General features: G+C 34.3%; 1 protein-coding gene across 2 annotated transcripts in view; it reads right to left on the reverse strand.

Annotated features, from left to right (window-relative positions):
• Positions 1-24287, reverse strand: part of SPINK5 (serine peptidase inhibitor Kazal type 5) — a 70048-nt gene extending 45761 nt beyond the window's left edge. For both annotated transcript variants that reach the window (XM_079702314.1, XM_079702313.1), the window contains exons 1-8: positions 24218-24287; positions 22850-22875; positions 18531-18658; positions 16830-16899; positions 5878-6005; positions 4014-4077; positions 2301-2428; positions 792-858 (exon numbers count right to left, since the gene is read on the reverse strand). In XM_079702314.1, the coding sequence (XP_079558440.1) occupies positions 792-858; positions 2301-2428; positions 4014-4077; positions 5878-6005; positions 16830-16899; positions 18531-18658; positions 22850-22875; positions 24218-24272 (666 nt within the window). In that variant the 5' untranslated portion in view covers positions 24273-24287. The remainder of the gene's footprint in view (positions 1-791; positions 859-2300; positions 2429-4013; positions 4078-5877; positions 6006-16829; positions 16900-18530; positions 18659-22849; positions 22876-24217) is intronic.
• Positions 24288-25010: the final 723 nt, after the last annotated feature.

Consider the following 25010-nt stretch of genomic DNA (forward strand, 5'->3'; position numbering starts at 1 on the left):
GTGTTCTGACCTTTCAACAAAAGACTACTCATTACCAAAGTAGCTGCTATCACTTTCATTGAAAGTAGGGTTTAATAACCTTGGTGATTTAAGAAATCCAGGCTGTGTTATCTACAATGCGTATTCAATTAACGAATAATTTTTTAGACTAGATTGAAAAGCTAAATCATCGAATAATTTGAAAAACCTTAATTTTAAGGTTATTTTAAAAACAACAATATCAATAATTGTTTGAGGTTTTTGTTTAATCAGAAGCATGACCTTTATAAATGCACGCCTCTCTGAACATAATAACCATAATGGAAAAATGAATAACTAATTTGCATCAGTGGGAATATACGTAAAATACACCAGTGGCTATACTGTTTAAAAGATTCTGGAATTATTTTCAAGTTATTCCTGTCAAATTTATATTAAGCTGCTTTTTTAGCTAATTTATTCAAAGCAAAAGTAATTTACACTAAGTCAAAGAGAAGTCTGGTGGAAACTAAGCAGAATTTAATTTGCATAAACTTTGTCTTATATTCTCTTGTTTTTTTAAAGCAAGCAGAGTATATTGAGCTTTAGGTGGGAAATGCTATTTTAACTTTGAATCTAGTGATTAATATACTTAGGAATATTATACTAGGAATATTGTACTAGGAATTCAACTTGGGAAACTTTAAAATCAAGGAGAAAAGTTCAATGTAATAATGAAGAACAATGACATTACTGAATTACCTTAAAGGTTCAAGTATAAATTGTTAATATTTATGTCCACAAGAACCAAATTGTGTTGATGAGAAATTTACCTTTTCAGCACTTCGTTGAATTCTGGTTTCACCTTCTCGCTTGGCATTTTCTTCAGCTTCTTTTAAGCTGTTAAGAAAATAGTTGGTCGGTTTATAACTTTATCATGTCTTCAGTGTCCAGCTCTGTGCTAAGCACTTCCATATCCTTTGCTCAACTTGCTCAACCCATCCACTTACATGAGACAAGCTTTGCCCTGTCTTGAATGTTTGAGCCAGAAAATTGCCAAAGATAAGGATGGGTGTGAAACTGACTCACTGACAATCAATTAGAAGCCTTGTTCTGTAAAACTGGATGGGTGTGACTCCTGGATTGACACACAGAAGATTGTCAGGAAAACTTGCTTTAACAGGCAGAACCAAGAGCTTTAAAACAATGCTGTGACAAGGATGAAACCAAACTAAGCATTTGAAGTACATGTTGTCATCCACACCCTTATGTATAGCTTTTTATACCTTGTGAAGTACTTGTTTGCCTTCATGTAAAAGCACCCTTGTCAATAAAAGCTACATTGAACTGAGCTTCTAAGTCCTTTCAGATCTATTATCTAACTGCAGTTCAACCTGGAGATAGACAAGACTATCTTAGTTCTACAGAGGAAGAAACCAACCAGGAGTCAGGGAGGTCAGAGTCTCTTTTTTAGCTAGCACATGAAAAGAAACACAGAACCATAGAATTAGGGCAGGTTTGAGCACTAAAAGTGCATGATGCCTCCTAGATAAGAAAGTGGAAACGAGGATGATTTCCTGTCTGGAAACCAGTTATAATAACTATTTTTAAACCTGAGAGGACATGCCCTTGAATTCCACACAGCATACTATAATTTTCAAAGACAGATGTGAAGTCCTTTAATCTGTTAAATCTTTCTCTCTCCTGTTTTTAAAAATCCAGTGATATAAATACAGCACTTTAAGGCTTGCTGACAAACGGGTTAGAGAATCTATGCTTTAACAGCCAGAATATCAAAGACTCTTTGGATCTTTCTCATATTTGTGTCTCAGTGCTCAGAGCAGTGTCAGGCACTGAGAGAAAGATTAACCCAACAGTTCTTCCCTTTCATAAAGTCCCACCTTTTATACAACTAATAAATTCAGCCACATGACATTATTTTAAATTAGACTGTCATCTTCAGTAAGAGTATCTATACATGCCTGAATGAAGCAATGCATGTCAAATGACTGACCTAGATTATTCCACAAGAGAGCACCTTTTAAATTCTGAAACATTATGCCTTATAAAACACTGTGCATTTTCAAGTCATTATAATTAAATAAATTAAATAACTAGCATAACCGCTTTATCCACTCTTTTTAAGAAACTTTATCAGATAATATGAATTAAAAAGAGAAGAAGCCACTCTGGGAGCAAGGCCCATTTCACCTTATAAAGACAAAGGATAACATGCTTGAGGAAAAGGACTTTATCTCTCTGTGGAGTGGTTCTCAGGACAGCAACCAAATGCATTCTCATCAGGTCCACCTGCTGGCCAGCTTGGGGGTGAGGATACTTACAATAGCTCAGCACACATCAGACACTTATTGTCATATGTCCTTCCATCAGGACCAAAAACTGGTTCAAGTTCCTTTGTGCATCCAAGTCTTGCATCCTTCACATAAGGCCGAAACTCACTACATATATCCTGAAGAACAGGGAAAGAAACTTGACATTTACCATCCGGATGGTAATGCTTACAACACTATTTTCAGAAATTTTATAGAGCCCAGTGCCCCTCTGCCTAGTGCACACTAGCTACCTAGAGCAATGCCAGTCATGTAAAAGTAGGTTAGTAAGTACTGTATAATTCAAAAGGTTAACTATAGAACTCGTTTACTTGTTTATTCATTTATTAGTAAACGTGGATAACCTATGATGTGTTAGAACGAAGGTAGAACACAGTCCTTGCCCTCAACTTGCTCACAATCTACTGGGTGATACAAAGAGATATTTAAAATACAACGTGCTACAGAGAACTGTATTCAATATCCTATGATAAACCATAATGGAAAAGAATATTTAAAAAAAGAATGTATATCTATAACTGAATCACTTTGCTGTACAGCAGTAATTAGCACATTATAAATCAACTATACTTCAATAAAAGAGAGAGTTACAAAAGGTAAAACAATGTTACCTTCTCACTTTTTTTTAATTATGGAAAATGTGGCTTTTTTATATAAATAGGTTATCTATGTTAACATGTAATGGGTTTACTGTAATTTTAAATGAAAAACATATTTTTAAAATTCTCAGTTTTTACTCCTGATACAATAAATATCTATAGATATAACTCAAATAAACAAAGCTCCTTGGGGTCCTCAATAATTTTTAAGGGTTTAAATGAGTCCTAAGACAAAAAACATTGAAAACCACTATCCTAGAGTAATCCTACTTTCCAGCGATAAATGTATTTGTGATATTTTAGGTATCTCCCTTTTTTCCCTAAGCATATAAAAGCAAAAGCATATTTACACACATATACATATATTTATCTTTTTCTCACAAAAATAATGCTATACAGCTAAAAAAATTACAATGTGCTAATATCCTATGATAAACCATAGTGGAAAAGAATATAAAAATGAATGTGTGTGTGTATATATATATATATATATAACTGAATTACTTTGCTGTACAGCAGAAATTAACACAACATTGTAAATCAACTATACTTCAATTAAAAAAGACAAAAAATAAAGTATAGTTTTTAAAAATCTAAAGAAAAAATACAATGTGCTAAATGTCTTGATGGGGGTAACCTCACTCACTTCCCCTATTATCACAGGCTCACAGAATTTTAGCATAAAAAGAAGGTGTTAGTCCAATTGTCATTTTTAGATATGGAAACACTGGTAAAGTGTGGTTAAGTAATCTGCCTAAAATCTCCTGACTGCAAGTGACAGTGCTGGGGTTTCTACTCAGGTTAAGTAACTGAAGTAGTTCTGTTTCTACAACACATGTAGTTTCCTTTCCCTCCCTCCCTTCCTTCCTTCCTTTGTTTTCATACAAAGCAGAAATAGAGATGAAAGGTCTAAATACCAAAGTAACCTGCTCCCCTTTCGGGAACTATCAGTTGCTTTTCATCTAAATGAGCAGTATTCCATTTCAGGTGCAGCAAGAATGAATTCTTTCCAAATACCCCCATCAAAGAAGGAAGAGGAGACCATCTTCTTTCTTTTCAAAGTCAGCCCCCCAGTGTTCCCCCCAACTCTGACATTCGTCCTCACCTTCTCTGGATTACTGTTCTTACATGCTCCTTCACCTTTTATGCGAACTTGAGATCTGGTTTTACTGGAATTAAAAGTTAGTAGACACAGCAGTTTAATATCATGGAACTTCTCACCAAATGCAGTTTTTCTTCATGTATTGTGATTCTCCTTTGCTTTTGAAAATAGGTGTCACATTGCATTCTTTACTTTTTCTAACGAAAGTCTGTGTTTATAAATTACAGTCAAAGAAATTTGGAGAGCATGTTGGAGAGCTGATAAGATTCAGACCTGTAAATGTTATTTCCAGATTTTTTTTTCCTGTTTCCAGAGAGGACCCATATCAGAAGAATGGGAAAAAGTAAATCTTGTAACTAGATATTAGATGCCACCCAAGGAACTTTTTTTTTTTTTCACCCAAGGAACTTTGTTGTTGTTGATGATCATGCTGTTTTAAATAATTGAATTCAAGTTTATAGTATCCAGCATACTATTATACCATTCTTCATTTGGGTTATGATAACTAATATTTTGTTTTTCATGGAAAGTATGTAAGGCCCTAATTAATATTGTTCAGTCTATAGAACTTTAAAAGCATATCTGAAAACATAGTAGCATAAATATGATACACTTCTTACTCTCTAAAAAGATCTATAACATCTGTATAACAATAAAAATATAATAAAAACAATAGAAAGAAAAAAATTAACTAGTTAAAAGTGATAAGAAAAAAGTTATACCAAAAGAGATCAGCTGAGGAAAAATATAAAAATTGGAATTCCAGTGTTATTGCAGAGTTTCCTAGCAGGCAGAACTAAGAAAGAAACACAATGAGCAGGATGATTCTCATTGTATAATAATAAGTCATATACCATAAATTAGAGGCTTAAATAAGCTATCACAGGATTCCCCACATAAAACATGGTAAGAACTAGTGTACAGTGTGTTCCTAGTAGTGTTACTAATACATTTGTAATAAAAAATTGTTCTTTCTTTACCTATTTTTTGTTTTCTGTTTCTTTATATTGACCCTTGGTGAAAGTGGAAGACACAGTTTTAGAGTGTATTTCTGAAAGTGCAGTCATGTGAGGGATCAGAGTGATCTAATTCAGTTGTGGTTTGGTAAAGATACTTATTATAAGGAAGGATAAAGCTTGTAGAACCTTAACACTGAATATTTATCATTATCTCTTACTAGCCTTCTCAAACATTGGTTGTTATATTTGCAAAAACTGAAGAGCAGCCAATTCAAGACTGAGGTCATAAGCCAGAACCTGCAAAGGAGGTACGCCATCTTGTTGGTTGAAGACAGTCAATAACCAAACCTAGCACTGAGGGTAAAGAAAGAACCAAATGAGGACAAAATATAGGGCAATGAGATGCTTTAGCTACATTTGGTGAATGTTGAATAGATGGGAAGAAGTTCAATATTAAGTCCCAGTTACCCTAATATTATAAATTACTAAGCATTTAATAAATAAATATCATTTGATAATTAAATAATTCTCTATGAAAAAGGATATACTCCTAAATAGGTAGAAAGGAGATAGATAAATAGATAACAGATAAATGTGTATGTATATGTATGTATGAATAGATATATGTGTATGTGTGTGTTTGTATACAGATATAGATATATCAGATGTCTTCACAGAAAGTGATAACCATCTGATAAATTGCACACAAGTGTGCTTGTAAAATATAAAGTGTTATACTACATAAGTATTTTTTCTCTTAAGAACAGTAAAAGAAGTGATCCTAATAATTTATAGATGGCTAACTCCCACAAAATGGATTGTTATCTTAAAGATGTAAGAAAAAATGTGTTATATAATTATACAGAGAACATGCTTTAGGGAGAAAGCCTGCTTCAGAGAATACTCACGCGTTCTCAGCACATAGTGTACATCTGTTACTGTACGTTTTCCCATCTGTGCCACAAACAGCTGCATTATCATAGGTACAGATAAAATCCTCATCCCTTTCTCCTTTCTTGAAATCACTGCAATTCAACTGCAAGAGACATGATCAAGGAACATCAAACTATAAAGATAAAATATTCCTTAGATGCATAAATAGATTAATATTTTAAGCCCACAACAATATAACTCAGTGGAGAAGGAAAATATAATAAGGAGACTGCAGTGAACTAATAAAATCGTGGGTAATAAAGCATGGTCCAAGAACAGAAACATATAATCAGATTTCAGAAAAAATGATTTCAGTAAGATTTCAGACACCTGCTCTCTGGATTAGGTGGGCCAAGTCACCTCTTTGAAACTTAGCAAACTGTATGTCAATCAAAACCTGCCTGCCTTCTCTATAGGGTAGTCATGAGGTCCAGTAGACAATGGATATGAAAGCTCTCTGCAAACTATAAGCTACAATAACGTTTATAGTATTATAGATTAGAGTAATGATCAAGAGCCAGATTGCTGGGTTCATAATTCTAAATCTGCCACTTATTAGCTGTGTGATTTGGGTTACTTAACCACTCTGTGCTATAGTGTCCTCATTTGCAAAATGCATATAATATTACCAACTTCTCAGGATTATAAAGAGATTTAAATGTATTAATACATGTATAGTTCTTAGAACAGTGCCTAGCATATCCTGACCATTTATTGTTGTTGCTGTTGTTTTTTAAATGTTTTCTTTGCTGATAATCAAGCCAATAAAGCTAAACACCTTTTAGGGATGATGAGAGAAATCCGAAAATCTCTGCTCTAATAATATGACATATACATAGGGACAAACCTGTTTGGTGAGAAGAACAATTGCACTAGGTAATAACTGATGACTAGTGTTGGAATCTCAGATCTGCCACCCACTCACTTCACCTCTTTGATTCTCACTTTCCTTATCTGAAAAATGGGAATTCACACCCTATCCACATTACAGGCTTGTGGTGAAGAAGAAATAAATAGTTATGAAACATTATTTGGCAACTCATTATTGTGACATAAGCTAGATATTCTGATTCAGAGTTAACTTGAACTTAATTTCTATCTAAAACCAAAGAATATGATATCACATTGCAAAACATTTTTTGATATCATTATTGTCATAACAAAAATGTCTTTATTATAGATTTGGAAAACTTAGGATATGGACCTGTGACTTAGTAATGGCACACAACATCAAGAATAAAGTAGGATAGACACAAATGTAAAATAAATTTTTGAACCAGAAGATTACACTGAGGAACTCTCCTAGAAGACAATTAAAAAGGAAAAAGAATTTAAACTAGAAAAGAAAATCTATGAAACATACCCCACTCTTCATGTCATATATTTAGGAAGAAGTTAAAAATAGAGTGAAAACAGGTTAAGTCATGGCCATATGTGCTACCCCATTCACTTGTTCATTTCTTCCTCAAAACCCATTACACACTTACTAGGCTCTAGGCATTCCACTAGACTGTGACCCTGACACAGCAAAAAAAGAGAAAAGGAATACGTACTCTAATGGATTTACATTCATTAAATAGACAGGGGAAGAGATAGACAGTAAATAAAAAACTTTAAATTATAACAAGTGCTATGAAAAATAAACTGCACAATATGATAGCACCCAGAATAGGGGCTATTTTAAATATAATGTCAAGAAAGATCTTTCTGCAAAGGTAACATTTGAGGTGAGATGGCATTAATGAGGAGGAGCCAGACATTAAAGACTTGCAGAAAGAACATTCCAGGCATGGAGAACTGCAATTGCAAAAGATTTGTGATAGGAACTAGATTCTCCTGTTTAAGGGGCAGAAAGAAGAGAAATATGGCTGGAGCATAAGGAAAAATCAGGAGCATAAGGAAAAGCTGCTGATTTTCTCTCAAAAATCATTTCTGGAGAAATTGCAGAAGCATGGGGATAGGGATCCAAGCAATCAACTTGGGGCCATCACTCCTCTCCCGCTTCACCAGTGAAATCAACAGCAGCCTACTAGGTCACAGATGTTGGCAGGGTGATGGACAGATCAAAAGCCCAGCTGGGAGGTGATGAGAACAGGTGTAAGCATTTACTACTCCACCTCCTCCTCTTCCAAACCCCAAGGGCTGGTGGATCACAGCCTACAGAGAACAATTCTTCCTGATGCTGACAATTTCTGAGAGCTTACAGATGGATTCTTGACATGGTGAAGTGGCAGCAAACTGCAGTTAACACTGGTTCTAGAACCTTCAGTTCTGAGCCTTATCCTTTGTCCTCTCCTGAAACTTACCAGGAGAGGCAGAGGCTGAAGCTTGGCTTCAATATTTTCTAACTCACTTTAGCAGAAAAAAATTTACTACAGAAAGATTAAAATTAAAAAGCACACAAATATTATAATAGGATAAGAAAAGATACAAGGCAAAAGTGAATAAGAAGAGAGCAGAAGCAAAAATATTAATACTTAATATATAGAATTCAGTCCCAAATGCGTCATAAGTAACAAAGAAGGACATTACATGAAGTAAAAGGAAGAAAAGAACAAGAAGGTATAATAATCATGAGCATACATTCAATAATACCAGCTCTAAATATGTCAAACGATAACCAATAGAATTAAATAAATCAATAACTGGTGTTAGAGTTTTTAGCACAAACTTCTCAGAAGCTGATATATCAAAGGAAAAAATTAAGGTGAGTCATTAGATTTTAATAGAAAACTACATCCAAGAAACAGAAAATAAACATTTTTTCAGAAGATATAAAATGTTTATAAAAGTAGAATATTTATCAGGCCACAAAGAAAGTCTTAGGAAATTCCAAAGGATCAGTGTCATATGGCCCATGTTCTTTGACCACAATTCAATAAAATTAAGTTAATTTAAAATGGAAAAATACCACATATTTGTAAATCAAATAACGTATTACTAAATAAATTTGGGAGGGAGGAAAATTAAGAAATATTTGGCAAAGAATGACAAATGAAAACGCTTCAAGTACAAATCTGAGATAGATGATCACTGATACCTTCAAATACACTTGTCATGAAATTTAGAAAGTTAAAATTTAAAGACTAAGTATTGCTCAATTCACTGTAAAATGAGCAGCAGAGCAAATAGGAATGAATGACATAAAGAACAGAAACTACAGAGAAAATTTTTAAAAAGGCTAATGTTATAGTTTTCTAGTACAACTGATAAAAAAAGAAAGAGAAGATGACAATTTAAAAATATATATAATGATATTGGAAATAATTGAACATTGAGAAATAATACAATGAAAGCATATTGTGAGTATCCATACGTTAATGCATTTGAAAACCAAAATGGAGACATGGCTACAAAAAAAGTAGAAAATACCTCCGCTGGTGTACTAAGCAGGAGGAAAGTTGAACCTATCAATAAGTATATTAACTAATTGATATATTGGTCTGAAATAGTCTCTCCCCAAAATGCCCCATTTCTAATAGACTTAAAATACATTTTTCTAAAACTTTGAATTTAAGGAGTATGTACTGGAGACATAGTTGGGGTTTTTTTTTTTAGCATATAATAGTCTCAGCCTTTTGATTGGGATGTTAAAACCATTTACATTTAATATAATTATCGATAGGATTGTATTTACATATGCTATGTTTCTATTTGTTTTTAATATACTCTTGTTCTTTTTACTTCTCTATTCTTCCACTATTGCCTTCTTTTTGGGTTAAATATTACTAGTGCGTCTTTTTCATTCTCCTGTTGATTTTATGCATTTATTATACATGTCATTTTCTGATCAGTTACTCTAGTGATTACAATAAGCATCCTAATTTATCACAATATACTACCAATTAATACTTAATTCTAGTAAAATATAGAAACTTGGCCCCAATTGTAGCTCTATTTTCTGTCTTCTTTCATACTGTAACTATCATACATGTTATATTTGTACACCCAATAAAACAGCGTTATAATCATTGCTATATACAATATTATATCTTTAAAAGAAGCTAGGTGAAAATAAGGGACATATGTTTATAGAGTACTTCATATTAACCCCTATATTTACCATTTCTGGTGCTTTTTATTTCTTTCTCTAATTCCAAGTTACCATCTGGTGGTCATTCCTTTAAACTAAAGAACTTTATTATTACTTATAAGACAGATCTGTTAGCAACAAATTCTCTCAGATTTCATTGATATGGGAATATCTTCATTTTGCCTTAATTTTATAGGGTAATTTTTGTGGATATAGAATATTGGTTAACATTTTTTTCTTTCAGCCCTTTGAGCATCTCTTTCCATTGCCTTCTGACCTTCATTATTTTAAATGAGAAGCCAGTCATATATAATGTGTCATTTTTCTTTTGCTACTTTTAAAACTTTCTCTTGATCTCAACATTTTGATCATGATGAGCCCAAGTGTAGATCTCTTTGATTTGTCCCATTTAGAGTTTGTTGAAATTCTTGAATACAAAGATTCATTCTTTCATCAAATTTGATACATTTTAGGCCATTATTCGTTCAAATAATTTTTCTATCCAGTCTCTCTCTTCTACTTCTGGCATTCCTATTTCACACGTACTGGCATTCTTGATGTCTCAAGGACTCTGCGACTCTGTGCATTTTTTGTCAATATTTTTTCCTTCTGTACTTCTTTTGTTAAACTTTATTAATCTTTCTTCAAGTTTACTAACTTTTCTTTTATTATACAATCTCAAAGCTGCTTTTGAGCTTTTCTACTGATTTTTTAAAACTTGAGTTACTGTGCCCTTCATCTCCAGAATTTTCATTTGGTTATATATATATATATATATATATATATATATATATATATACACATATACAAGTGTATATGAGGGTGTTATATATAACTTTTCACTGAAAATCTCTATTCATTGTTATTACGTTTTCCTTTAACTCTTCAAATATTGTTTTCTTTAGTGTTGGACACCTTATAAATAGCTACTTTAAGTCTCTGTCTGTCAAACTAACATCTGGAACCACTCAGACAGTTTCCATTAACATTTTTTCATGCCAACTATGGTTCATATATTCTATTTACTTTGCCTATTTCATAATTTTTGTTGAAAACTGGACATTATGGATAATATAGTTTAGCAACTCAATTTATGATTTTATTCCAAAGATTATTTTCACTGTTTTATTGTTTGCTTCTTTGGTTGAGCTAAATCTCTGATCTCTTGCTCTCCCATAGTGTGCAGCTGTTGATGTGTATGCTAAGAAAATGTTTATTCAGCCTTACCTTCGTATCCATTGGGGGAGTGGTTCCAAGACCCCCATGGATACCAAAATCCATAGATACTAAAGTCCCTTATATAAACTATGCACATCCTCCTGTATACTTTAAATTATCTCTAGATTACTTATAATACCTAACACAATTTAAGTGCTATGTAAATAGTTGTAAGTACAATATAAATACTATGTAAATAGTGGCCAGCATGGGGCAAATTCAAGATTTGCTTTTTGGAACTTTCTGGAGTTTGTTTGTTTTTAATATTTTTGGTCTGTGATTGCCTGAATCCATGAATGTGGAACCCAAAGACATGGAGGGATGACTGTAGTTTTTGTTTTTTTTAAGCCTGACTTTTTAGGTTTTTTCTCCCTGGATCTGTGTAACTTAGCAGTAGGCCAATGATTAGACAGAGTTTATGCTCAAATGCCTCAAGCCAGTAAGGTGTCTATCCTCCACAGATGGACCTGTGTATGTAGGAGAGGGTATTCAAAATTCAGGCTACTTTTACGTCTACCCTAGCATTTGCTTTCCACTGGGACTTTCTTGTGTCTTCTAAGTGCTTGCACACATCCCTATGATTGTCCAGGACTTTGTGAATTGCTTAGTCCCTTTTTGTCTCTGCTGCCCTGTTATGAAGACATAGCCAGAAATATGCTTACTGCTATAACCTAAGATCATTCTCCTTACTGGAGTAACCAAAAATATCTCTGGATATATCAGTTACCCACTACTCAAAATTAAATAAACCCCTTTCAACATCTGCAGTGCAGTTGCTGATCCACATAGCCTGCTCTGCTTTGGTAGACCCTCCATATCAACCAAGCCATGGGAGTGAGATGGGACTATCATTAAGCAAGAACATCATAGAATCCCATTGCTCTTACCCAGAGTTCAACAATTTTTCAAGCATAACTGATTGTCAGATTAACATAGGCTGCTGGTCGATTTCCAGAATGCTAAAATGGTTGTTTTACTCAATTTTGTGTAGCCTTATAGTTGTTCTTTGGGGAGGGAATTAGCTGACCTCCTTATTCAGCAATAGTCTGAAGTGTCACCCCTCAGGGTAATTTTATATTGATTCCCAAGCCAGATAAGAATAATTAGCAAGGGGAAAGTATAGACTCATTTTACTTACAAAAATAGTTTCAAATTTTCTAAATAATAACTATGCAAATTCAATAGTGTATTAAAAAATGCATTATGATTAAGTATGATTTACCCTAAGAAAATAATAATGATTTAACATTTAGCATGGTTATCAAAAAATGTATTACGTTAACAGACTGAAAGAGAAAAATTGTAAAATTATTTCAATAGTTGCAGAGAAGGCATGTGATAATGATCAAAACATATTCAGAAGAATAAAAACAGAAAGGAACTTCCTAAACTTACTAAAGTTTATAGAAAAACACCTATGGTAAACAATATACTTAATGGAGAAACTTTAGCTATATTGCATTTAATATAGGCAGAGAAAGGGCAGAATGAAGTTCATTATCATTGCTACTGTTGAACTACTGTATTGAACTCTAGATCCTCACCAATGATAAAAGGAAAGAAAAAGAAATAAAGAAGTGACAAGATTGAAAAGGAAGTTATAAAGCTTCTATTATTTGCAGATGATGTGATCAACTTCCAAGAAAAAGACAACAGAATTAACAGATAAATTATAAGAATTAACAAGGTATCATAAAGGTTTTTAACAGAAGATAAACCTATAGAAATCAATAGAATTTGTCTATGCCAACAATAATCAAATATAAATACCATAAACAACAAAATACCACTCAAAAGAGCAATAAAATTACAAATTTTCTAGGTATTGGCAAAAAATACCTGTGGAGAATATTTTATAGATTTCATAAGATACAGAAAAATTATATGAATTAATAAGATATTCTATGCCTTTGACTTGGGCAAGTTACTATTGTAAAAAGTCAGTTTTACCCATATTAATTTATAAATTCTCTGTAGCCTTAACCACATTGAGTTCTCAAACTCAAGTTGAATTTTTTATAAACTTAGTAAATTTTTTATTTCAAATATATATGTGGAAAAATATATATCTGTGCATAGGTAAGTCAACTTTGAAAAAGTGAGCTAACAAAGGGGACTTGTCATATTAGTTTTTAAAGAAATGAACAATATGAACAAAAAAGGGAACTTAGAAAGACGTACATGCACACCTATGAATTTAATATCCTACAAAGTTGGCAACTTAAATCAATGAGAAACACTGAATGAATGAATTGATCAATTAAAAAACAAAAGTTTCTCCATAGGCCAAAGATGTTAGTGATTAGAAATTATGGAGGATTTCAGAAAACTTGGGTGGTAGGAATGGAAATCATGAAAAGGAGTCAAATTGGAATATACATTGGATGCAAAACCAAGACTTGTTGATGGATTGGATATCAGAGTCATAAGGTTAAAGAATGACATACATAGTAATGAAGAATAAATTGATGCAAGAGAGAGAGGATGTCTATAGGAGGAAACTTCTTGAACAAAGCATCTTATTCTGAGAGTAAGAAGCAGGGTTAATTTTCTTTTTTTTAACATCTTTATTAGAGTATAATTGCTTTACAATGGTGTGTTAGTTTCTGCTTTACAACAAAGTGAATCAGCTATACATATACATATATCCCCATATCTCCTTCCTCTTGAGTCTCCCTCCCACTTTCCCTATCCCACCCCTCTAGGTGGTCACAAAGCACTGAGCTGATCTCCCTGTGCTATGCAGCTGCTCCCCACTAGCTAGCTATTTTACATTTGGTAGTGTATATAAGTCCATGCCACTCTCTCACTTCATCCCAGCTTAACCTTCCCCCTCCCTGTGTCCTCAAGTCCATTCTCTACATCTGCATCTTTATTCCTGTCCTGCCCCTAGGTTCATCAGAACCATTTTTTTCTTAGATTCCATATATATGTGTTAGCATACGGTATTTGTTTTTCTCTTTCTGACTTACTTCACTCTGTATGACAGACTCTAGGTCCATCCACCTCACTACAAATAACTCAGTTTCGTTTATTTTGATGGCTGAGTAATATTCCATTGTGTATATATGCCACATCTTCTTTATCCATTCAGCTGTCGATGGACACTTAGGTTGCTTCCATGTCCTGGCTATTGTAAAGAGAGCTGCAATGAACACTGTGGTACATGACTCTTTTTTTTTTTTTTTTTTTTTTTTTTTTTGCGGTAGGCGGGCCTCTCACTGTTGTGGCCTCTCCCCTTGCGGAGCACAGGCTCCGGAGCACAGGCTCAGTGGCCATGGCTCACGGGCCTAGCCGCTCTGCGGCATGTGGGATCTTCCCAGACCAGGGCACGAACCCGTGTCCCCTGCATCGGCAGGTGGACTCTCAACCACTGCGCCACCAGGGAAGCCCACATGACTCTTTTTGAATTATGGTTTTCTCAGGGTATATGCCCACTAGTGGGATTGCTGGGTCGTATGGTAGTTCTATTTTTAGTTTTTTAAGGAACCGCCATACTGTTCTCCATAGTGGCTGTATCAATTTACATTCCTACCAACAGTGCAAGAGGATACAAGACGAAAAGACAACCCTCAGAATGGGAGAAAATATTTGCAAATGAAGCAACTGACAAAGGATTAATCTCCAAAATTTACAAGCAGTTCATGCAGTTCAATATCAAAAAAACAAACAACCCAATCCAAAAATGGGCAGAAGACCTAAATAGACATTTCTCCAAAGAAGATATACAGATTGCCAACAAACACATGAAAGAATGCTCAGCATCACTAATCATTAGAGAAATGCAAATCAAAACTACAATGAGGTATCAGCTCGCACCAGTCAGAATGGCCATAATCAAAAAATCTACAAACAATAAATGCTGGAGAGGGTGTGGAGAAAAGGGTTAATTTTTGATGGGAAAAATCTAAGCAGAGAAAGTAGATTGTTTCCTTTTACAGTTAAGAGGAAAATAACAACAATAAAAATATACTATAATTGCATTAATCTATTCACACACAGACAAGTAAACATCTAGACAGAAATTACTTGAAGGCAAACAGCCAAATAATAACTGCCTTAATTTATAAGTAAATTATTTCCTAGGTAGCAAAACATGTAACCATAAGAAATTTATCTAGAGGTCAAAATTATAATTCAGGCATAAAATGGTAACAGAGAAGTATAATGTCTTAATATTCTATAATTTTATTTCTTAAAAATCCTATTTCGTTAAAATTCAGTAAATGTGTGTCTACATATGAAAACGTACCACTAGTAATGTTTTAAAATAGTAGGTTTAAGAATAATGTGTGTGTGTGTGTGTGTATTTGGGGGATTTTTGTTTATCACTTTCTTGTATTTTATATTTTTAAACACCAATGATATATCAGTTTTTCATGAAGAAAAAAGAGGAGGAGAAAGAGAATGGATTTTATAGAGTAAGCTTCTCTCTAAATGTCACAAAGAAAGGCAGATTTGAAAAGTACCAGTAAAGTTTTCTGACCCTCACAGATTTGGGGGAACATAGAAGCAGCTCCCTTTTGCTCAAAGAGTTTGTAGTTATTGACCAATTGTGTGGTGACTATGTTATTGTTTTAAAAGTGAGACTGATTGAGCCCGGGCAGAGACTTTGGTTGACTCGGTCTACTGTGGAGGCTGAGGTGCTCAGACAGTCCTGAGTAACACTAACAAGGAGGATGGTAGCTTGGTTAGACCAGGGATATTAATGTAATTTGGGTGTGCCTTCCCTGACTGATCATTTTAGTTATGTGTCAGAGGCAGGAGAGGAGGAAGAGAAAGAAGATATTGGAGAAGAAGCTACATAGGAGACCTGGAATAATATGAGTAGTTGTCAGAATACATGGCAATAGCCCCAGCTTTGTCAATAACTTATTGTAAGACGTTGTAGACAGAGATTTCACCAAGTCTGGGCCTAGAACTTTTATTTTTTTTGTATAAATAAGAATTTTTGTATAATAAAAAATTATTTATAAAGGGAAATGGTTATGTGTTGGGTTGCATCTGTATAGTTTCTTTCATTTTATTCAATTAAAAAAAGTTTTTACCACAGAACAGTTTTCTCCAACAAATATTAGCCTGAATCCCAATTTGAAAAATAGATATAAATAAGCAAGTCTACTTGAATTAGGGGAAATCTCCAAGTATCAGAAAATATGTTCAGTCGGAAGAGAAAGAGGAAAAGAGAAAGGAAATAAAATGAGTCAAATGTCTGCTAACACATGTTAAACATTGTAGCTGGCTTTTAAAACTTAGTTTCTCATTTGATCCACATTCCATTTCAGAGGTGAAAAAATTGAGACCCAGATATACATAAATTGTCCAAATTCTGAGACTTGAACTTAGTTCTACAGTCCCGTGAAGTCTCTTGTTGGAGCTAAGACAGGACAGTAGAAATGAGAAATGGCCATGGAAAGCAGACATCACACTGGCTTATACCACCTCTTAGCATCTGTCAGTGCCCCAAATGTTTTCAGAGAGTTGGGTCATGGGTTGGGCCTATGGACAAGCTGTACCAGATATTTAGCCTACCCCTGGACTACGCCATGTTCCCTCCCTTCTAAGTAGCTGGCCTCACAACAGGTATGACCTAGTAATTAAGAAATAAAGAGATCTGAATAGAGTTGAACATAATCTCCAAAGCAAATATGACAAGTTGACTCCAAATAGTCTCACCTTTGCTGGGGCAGTAGCCCTGGCTCTTGCTAAATGCCTGGCCCTTCTCTGGGATTTTGCTTCTTTTTCTCTGGAAGACAGCAAAGAATAGAATAGCTCAGATATGCTTGACCAATTTTAGGTCTAACATCATACACGGTAAACTTAATTTTGGCTATTCTTCTCAGCTTAATCTAGCTTGTCAGAACTGGAGGTATGTCTGGAAATGACCACAGGTACTGTAAATTTCTCCTCAGTGCTGAAATATATCTCAAATGTGGTTCTATTAAAAGTAAGAATCTTTACTGTTAACTGTATAACAGATTACCAACCTTAAACACTTCCATCACCCAGGTGGTCACCAACTCTAAAAGCCATTTATATCATTTTTGGAATGCTCCCTTTGAAAGACCATATTCAGATTGATCCAAAATCTACCCACCTGTCTTGGTCTGAGGTTCCAATCTCTAAGGACCCACAGAGCAAATTCAGCAATTTAAAGATAACTTTAATGCCTCATACAGTCTCCTCCTTTCCAGGTTAAGAAGCCAAGTTTATCCCAACATAATTTACATAAGTAATAAAGATAATAATTGCGTGAGTGACTTCAAAGTGATAAATAACCTGCCTTGTATGTCTAAAGGCATTTAATTTTTATTTTTAATTATTTTTCAATAAATTTATTCTATTTATAGTTTCAGTCTCCTAACAAAACATCTTATGTAACAAGGAGGAAACTCTTTAGTAAATATTACACCTGCTGGTTTACATTCAGTTTTCAAGAGACTAAGAAAGGATTGTTAAACTTGCCCTGGGAGTCCTCCCTCACTAAATTTTGCCCTGCCTTCCTTCATCTTCCTGCAATGTCTTCATTAGTAGCAGCACATGTGATCAGAGCTTCGTTATCCCAATATTAATGACTATGTCAGATTAAATCCCTTGACACATTACCAACTTGGCATTTTAAAAGCTGATTATAATATAATTATCTTCAGTGGGTAAGTTTTGTATTGGCTTGGTACCAGAGTTAAAGTTTTGATGGTGGTCAGAAACCGAGAATGAATTCCCTGTTCAAAAACAAATTCGGTCCCTTTGATTTGAGGACTTGCAACTGATAACTCAAGCCTTTACCACCTATGGAGTGTCACTGGAGAGAAGGAAATAGTTAAGAAGCATTGCAAACATGTCAGTAAACCTCCGGGATATTAATTCTTTCTGAGTTGCGGGGAGTTGGAAGCTACAGTCAATCCTAGAGTCCATCTCATGCTAGCATAATCCTAGATGTCTGAAGACACTGGTAGCTCACAGAGTTAGGGTATATCCTGATTCTCCTGGTTGGCTCTCACAAGAAGAGTCTGGCATCATTCTCAGGGGTACAACAGAGTCTGGTCTTAACAGGCTCAAGAATTCTTTTCTCCCAGGGTTAGAAAACTCAACTTGGAAGTACATCCTCAAAAAACTATTAAGTGCTGCATGAGGTATTGATACCAGGCCCTCTGGGATATTTTGGAATACCATGAGTGATTATTAAAATCTTTCCAAGTGGGTGGCATTTATCCAACTTTACTTGATGGTAGGTGTCACAGTGATCTGTAAGCATTTTTATTTACCCACTTAGATTTAGAAAAATATATTTGACAGAAAATAAAAATAATACATTTAGTAGTTCAGAGAATAACTGGTAACTCAAAACACTTGAAAGAAAGATTAAACTTTACTCACAATATCATTTTGCATGTGGCGCATTTGTTGATGAACACTGTTCCATCAGGGCTTTGAAAAATGTTTTTATCTTGGGAACAAAACAGTTTTCCATTTTTCATCAGTGCCCTATATTCATTGCATGTTTCCTTAGGAAAATATGAAAAAAAGTGTTTACAGAAATCTCATCAAAGCAAGACTTTACCTTCTAAGAACAATATTATTTCATGACCACCACCCCCTTTGTATGGAAGACATTCACTCAGTTGATACAGATAATACAAATAAAAGTAATGAATCTGGATTGTCTGTTGGAGATTGAAAATTCACCTAAAAGCATTCATCTAAAATCATTAGTGAAATGGAAAGAACAAGGGACTCGGAGTCAAAAGATCTAAGCTTATCTTCCAGGGTTCTCATTTACAAGCCCAATAGCCATAGCAAATGAACTTCTCAAAGGCTCATTTACCCTATCTGTAAAAACATAGGATATAAGTATATGTGCTTCATAAGTTTTGTGTGGATTAAATATCATAAGCATGTAAATGCCTCAAAGAGTGCCTGATATATAGCAGATATTCAATAATTAGATTCTCTACCTCTCCTCTTCCTCCTGCTTTATTATTATAGTTGTTGCTATTGCCATTATTGTTATTGGAATCTGCTAAGATGATGCATATAAAATACCTAGCACACAGTAGTTCAAAAATATTTGCCATTAAAAGATATATGAAAATGTTGCAGTGTATTTGATGAAGGCCTGCTATATGTCACTCACTTTTTTTCTAGAAGCTTAATATTAATGGTGAATTTGCACTACCTAGTAAAGTACTGATGTAAAATGTTATACTACCTATTAGTTTAGGAAATCCACTGGTCCTTTAAAGCCTTTGTAATCTATGTTTTCTTTTTTTTTTTCTTTTGGTTTTTTGTTTTGTTTTGACTTTGAAAAAACAAAGCATAAAGATCCTTGTACCAGAAAAAACAAGTAAATCAATCAAGCCTTTGCTCCAACTCTGACATATGCAACCTCTTCCAAAGGACAGATTATAGAATTCTATTCAGCCTCCTATATCTTTATAATAATCATTCAGTTAATCAACAAACACTTATTATGAGGATACTATACTTTTCTGTGTGTCATGGATACAGCAATAAATAAGGCAGGAAGGATCCTTGCCTAAATGGTGCGTACCATCTAATGGATAATGATGTAACTAACCTAGCATCCTATAGACAGGAGGCAGTTGGTAGCACTTGCAGAATGAATGATTAATGGTGAAGAAGAATAAATAATTTCAGAGACCAGCCCTAGGAAATTTCGTTAAGGGTGACCTACTAAAACATCTCTAAGATTATTATCACCATCCAGTGATCTTATCTGAGTAGCAGAGCAATAATTTCTGGCAACAGACTGACAACTGGGCCTCTTGAGATCCATGTCTGGTCTCTGATTCAATAGTATCTTATGCCAGTATTGCAAGTTACTGCTTAGCTGGCTGGATATAACTGATTCTATAAAGTCTAGATAAAAACATTGTCATAGAATCAGAGAACAGCCTGGTGTCTCTGTAATAGAAATATATCCCTTGTGAGGTAGGTCTTAAAGAAAGTGCTGAAAACAAAGATTCATGATAACACTAGAATGAAGCTTTAAATAGTTTTTAGTGGTCAACTGAAAAAGAACATTATCAATCAAGATAATTCCTGGGCTTCCCTGGTGGCGCAGTGGTTGAGAGTCCGCCTGCCGATGCAGGGGATACGGGTTCGTGCCCCGGTCTGGGAGGATCCCATATGCCGCGGAGCGGCTGGGCCCGTGAGCCATGGCCGCTGAGCCTGCGCGTCCGGAGCCTGTGCTCCACAATGGGAGAGGCCACAACAGTGAGGGGCCCACGTACCGCAAAACAACAACAACAACAACAACAAAAATAATAATAATAAAAATAAAACTGAAAGAAAAACATTTAAAAAAAAAAAAAAAAGATAATTCCTGAATTGGATTTCTCCTATGTCATAATTAGAAAAATACCTAAATCCTAGAAAGACACACTTTTATTTTTATATGAATGGACAACTGAGTCCTAGAGAACAGGTTAAGAAATTTGTTCACAGTTTGTAATTAGTAAAGATGGAACTTGATGCTATTTTTCTGAGTTATAAGGTTATCCAGTGTATTCTCTTGGGAAATAGGAAAAGGCCATAAAAATTGAAATCAGCAGTTGTGTTTTTCTCTGGGAAAAATGAAATAGCCTCCCAATGACCATAATAGAGAGGGCTGAAACAGGAACAGGTCTGGGCCATAAAGGAATCCTGAGTTGGTGAGATGACTTCTCAGCAACCGATTACTTGCAATCTAACTTCCAGTCTTTGGCTCATTTTTGTTTTGTTTTGTTTGTTATAGTTGCTCTTTGTGTTTTCTCCACTTGTCTCAGAGAAACTGGAGCCCTGTAGGGCCAAGCTCTTTCTGTTTTCCTTCACTGGCTGTGATATTGCCCAGTGTTTTCCATTTTTCCTCCCCAGGCATCATCATAAACCCCTCAGGAGCTGGCATCACCCCTGCTCTGTGTTAAGGCATTAACAAGGTTGCCATGGCTTCGTAATAACCCTTCTGGGATGACAAATTTAAGCATATGGTAAAGATCCTTGCAGATTACTCCAGTGCTTTTCTGTGCTATTCTGGCTCATGTTTGTAACATTCAACATGTTCTTATGGTACTAGAAAGAACTTGAGCTACTGAACTTGGAAAATAAAATTTCCAGCACTATAAGAAAGACTAAATTAATAGTTTTCATTTCTGACAAAATATCCAAAGACTATGATCAGAAATATTTCCAGATAAATAATTACATTTTATATTCTTTTTGCTTATGCCAACATGAGAGGTGGCTAAATTTGTTTTTAAAATGTTTTTCAGTGAAATAGAGTTCAATAGTATGAGAAATATCAGTGCAAAATTTGAAATATCCACCGAAACTACTACCCATTATCATAGACGCTGAAAAAAGAAAATTATGGCTTCATGCTCAGTAAGATTTACACAATACCCTTCTTTTTCCAGTATGAAATATTCAAATGAGCATGCTCTTCGATTCTCAAAAATCCAGGCTTTCTTTCTACCCTACCATCCCACTCTACTTATGCAATAGAAGTTTCTGAACCTCTCTTTAATCAGAAAACTTAAATGAAATAATAGAGACTATAATGGAATTCTCTAGAATATACCTGTAAGTTTCTCTTTTAAAAAAAATGTAACAATAAAATACAGCAAGAGTATTTTAACCACATTTATAAGAGTTTTGGTGTAGAAAAGAATCTTTTTACTATTTTATTCTTTCAATGTTCATGGTCTTTGAAAAACATACCAAATATCTGCTACATAAGTAGAAATATTTTCAATCTGAAATAATGGCACAGTTGTGTGTGTGTGTGTGTGTGTGTGTGTGTGTATGTAATTGGCTCTTTCAATGTGCCTTTCAAATAGATTTTAAAATGTTTAATTTCTATAGAAAATGATTCCTTCATTTCTCAATCAAAAGATCCCTTAGAGTTGGTACAGACCCTTCCAGAGTCAGGGCCTCTGCCATCACAGGTGCTTCTGCCTGGTCTGCTGTGAGTTACAAGTAACTTCATGATTCACTCCCACCTCACCTTTAGATCCATGTTCTAATGCTATCTTCTCAGAGAGAACTTACCTGACTATCTCAAGAAAAACTGATACCATCTCCATCCCCAGAAATCCCTGTCTTCCATCCTGCTTTATTCTTCTTCTAGCACTAATCATTATTTAATGTAGTATATATTTTACTAATTTACTTATTAACTTGTTTGTTTTCTTCCACTAAAATGTAAGCTCCATGACGGCAGGGTTCTTTTTTGTTTTTATATCCCTGGCATCTCAAACAGGATCTGACATACAATAGATGCTCAGTAAATATGTATTGAATGAAATATATACACTGACTATACACAAGATACAGACAGCTCCTTTCTGCATAATGATCACAAGAAAACTTATTTCAGCTTCCTATGTGTATCATGACTTTCAGCTGTTAAACTGAACAATAGTAATTCACTAGTGTGTTTGTTTATGGAATTTTAAAGCACTCCTTTAGTGTGGTAGATTGCCTCTTGCAGATATCCATTATCATTAAGACGTTGACTGGTGTGTGTGTGTGATTCATGTCTTGATTCATAAAGACCTGTTTCTGTGTTTTTAACAAAAGCTATTAGTACACATGAGTATAATATGTCTGTATTATAATATGAAGGTGTTGGCCACAGAACATTTTTCTTTAGGGATCTTGGAATGAATTCAATGAAGAGCAAAAGCAGGACTAACCTGATTTTCACCTTCACTTGCAGCATCTGGGACAAAAATACAGAAACCAAAGTTAAGGGAATGTAAAACATTTAATAAGTAAAACAATTTACTGAGTGTAGTATCTTGCTTATTTTAATGGCAGTATATTTTAAAACCACAAATTGATTTGAACACATTAAAATTTACCATGGCAAATGAAGTGAGGGCACTGCACCAGGCAGTATATACAGTCACAAAGACCTCTCACTCATAAAGTTCCAATTACTTCAAAAAATAATACTTACTCATATGCTTTCTGACCCCCTCAAAATATCTAATTTCTAAAAGATCCTTTCAGAACAAAGTATTGCAGGCCTCTTTTAAAATTATAACATAGTACACCTATCAAATATATCAATTATAGTTTTAAGGTATAGTGTAGCATAAAGTTTATATCATATATATACATAAAATTAAAATTTCTGAATTCTGGTAGCTCTGCCTCATAATTATAGCCACAAAAATTAGAGATCTGGTAAATATTAAGATTAATTAAAATCACAGACTAATATACTCTCTCATTAACAGACTTTTTTTGTACCTATACACTTTTTTAGGAAAGTGGGCATCACTTGTGTATAATGGTTTCCTCACTCTCCATCTCTGAGGTTTCCTTTTAAAATATGTAAATGCTTCATAGCAGGTTAAGTCTAGGCAATCTTGTGTTCCCTTCAAATTCAAATAGCAAAAGCAAAAACCTACTTGCTAGCTCCCATAGAAGTCCCTTACCAATTAGATGAAATATTTTCAATCCATTTAGGATTTGAAAACACAAAAATAAAATTTGCTAGAAAGCACTACTGCTTTAAAATAAAAACAGATGACTGAATTTGATTTTTAATGTTTTATTTACAAATATAGTATTAAAATATACATATTAAGTACATCTAAGTTTTAAATATCTGTTATACACATAATTCATATCAGCATCAATTCATAGGCTTAATATCCTATATATGTATAATATATATAATTCATATTGTTATGAACTTTTATGTTTGGTGAGGGGAATATGGAGAAAATCTATTAGCTTTTCAGAATTAATGTTGAATTAATGGAAGGATTTCTGATGGATAAAAATTCAGATTATCTCAAACTACTTGTCATTTCTAAAGATAACATAGTTATAAAACCATATATGTAATTCTTCAAAACTCTACATCTGGCAAGGTATTTCAGGGATGTATATATATGTATACATATATATACATATATATGTATACATATATATACATATATATGTATACATATATATATATACAATGAAGAGGGAGGGAGAGAGACAAGTCCCTGCCCAGAGCTTTGGGATGTGTGGCAAGAGGCTTAGACTACAGGTAAATTGCTCACCTTGTATGAGGCAAAGAGCCAGGGTCAGAAGCATTGGCACTGCAGCTATCTTCATGTTGAAGATGATGTAAGTTGGTTACACGTCTGCTCCTTGCATTGCTCACCAGCTGGTGCTCTAAGACTGAACCCATGGAGATGCAGCTCACTTTTATAGTATACTGTGGGTGACACCCACAACAACAGCCAAACTGTAAAACCAGTTGTTCAAGGTCATGCTAAACTTAATATACCACATCAATTTAGTTTCCATCTTTTAGGATCCTGTCAAGGTGGCAGATTTCAACAGATACTATTTCTAAAGTAGTTCTAATGTGTCTTCATGATACCTCCCCTAGAATGCAACAGATTATGTCCAAGGACCCTACTCAAAGTTTAATAGTCCATAATCCTATATCAGAACTGAATTCCTCACCAACACCAGACACATTTCCTCGTAGACAAACATGTTTCTAACTCAGCTCCCTTCATAAGTGGGAGGGGAGGGAAAAAGAAGACAGATGGGTTGTCCTACAAGCCAAGTAAAGATTTAAAGGTTTCTACATCTGAAGAAAGCTGCTTATAGCAAGAGCACCTAGGATTCCTTTTGCTTCCATCTGCATCTGTTCTAAAGTGTCTCAATTCAGTGTCACAGACACATATATAAGTTAGAATTGATGGGATCAAAGCCTTTTCAAATATTGTTCCAGAAAACTGATCTAAGGCTATCCAACGCTGAGATCGTGTCAATATTCTGAATCCCATCAAAGCTAGAATATTTCCCTTTCTTTTTATCATGAATTAATTTCTTTCCTAT

This window comes from Hyperoodon ampullatus, assembly GCF_949752795.1.
Source record: "Hyperoodon ampullatus genome assembly, chromosome: 4".
NCBI classification, from domain to species: domain Eukaryota; kingdom Metazoa; phylum Chordata; class Mammalia; order Artiodactyla; family Ziphiidae; genus Hyperoodon; species Hyperoodon ampullatus.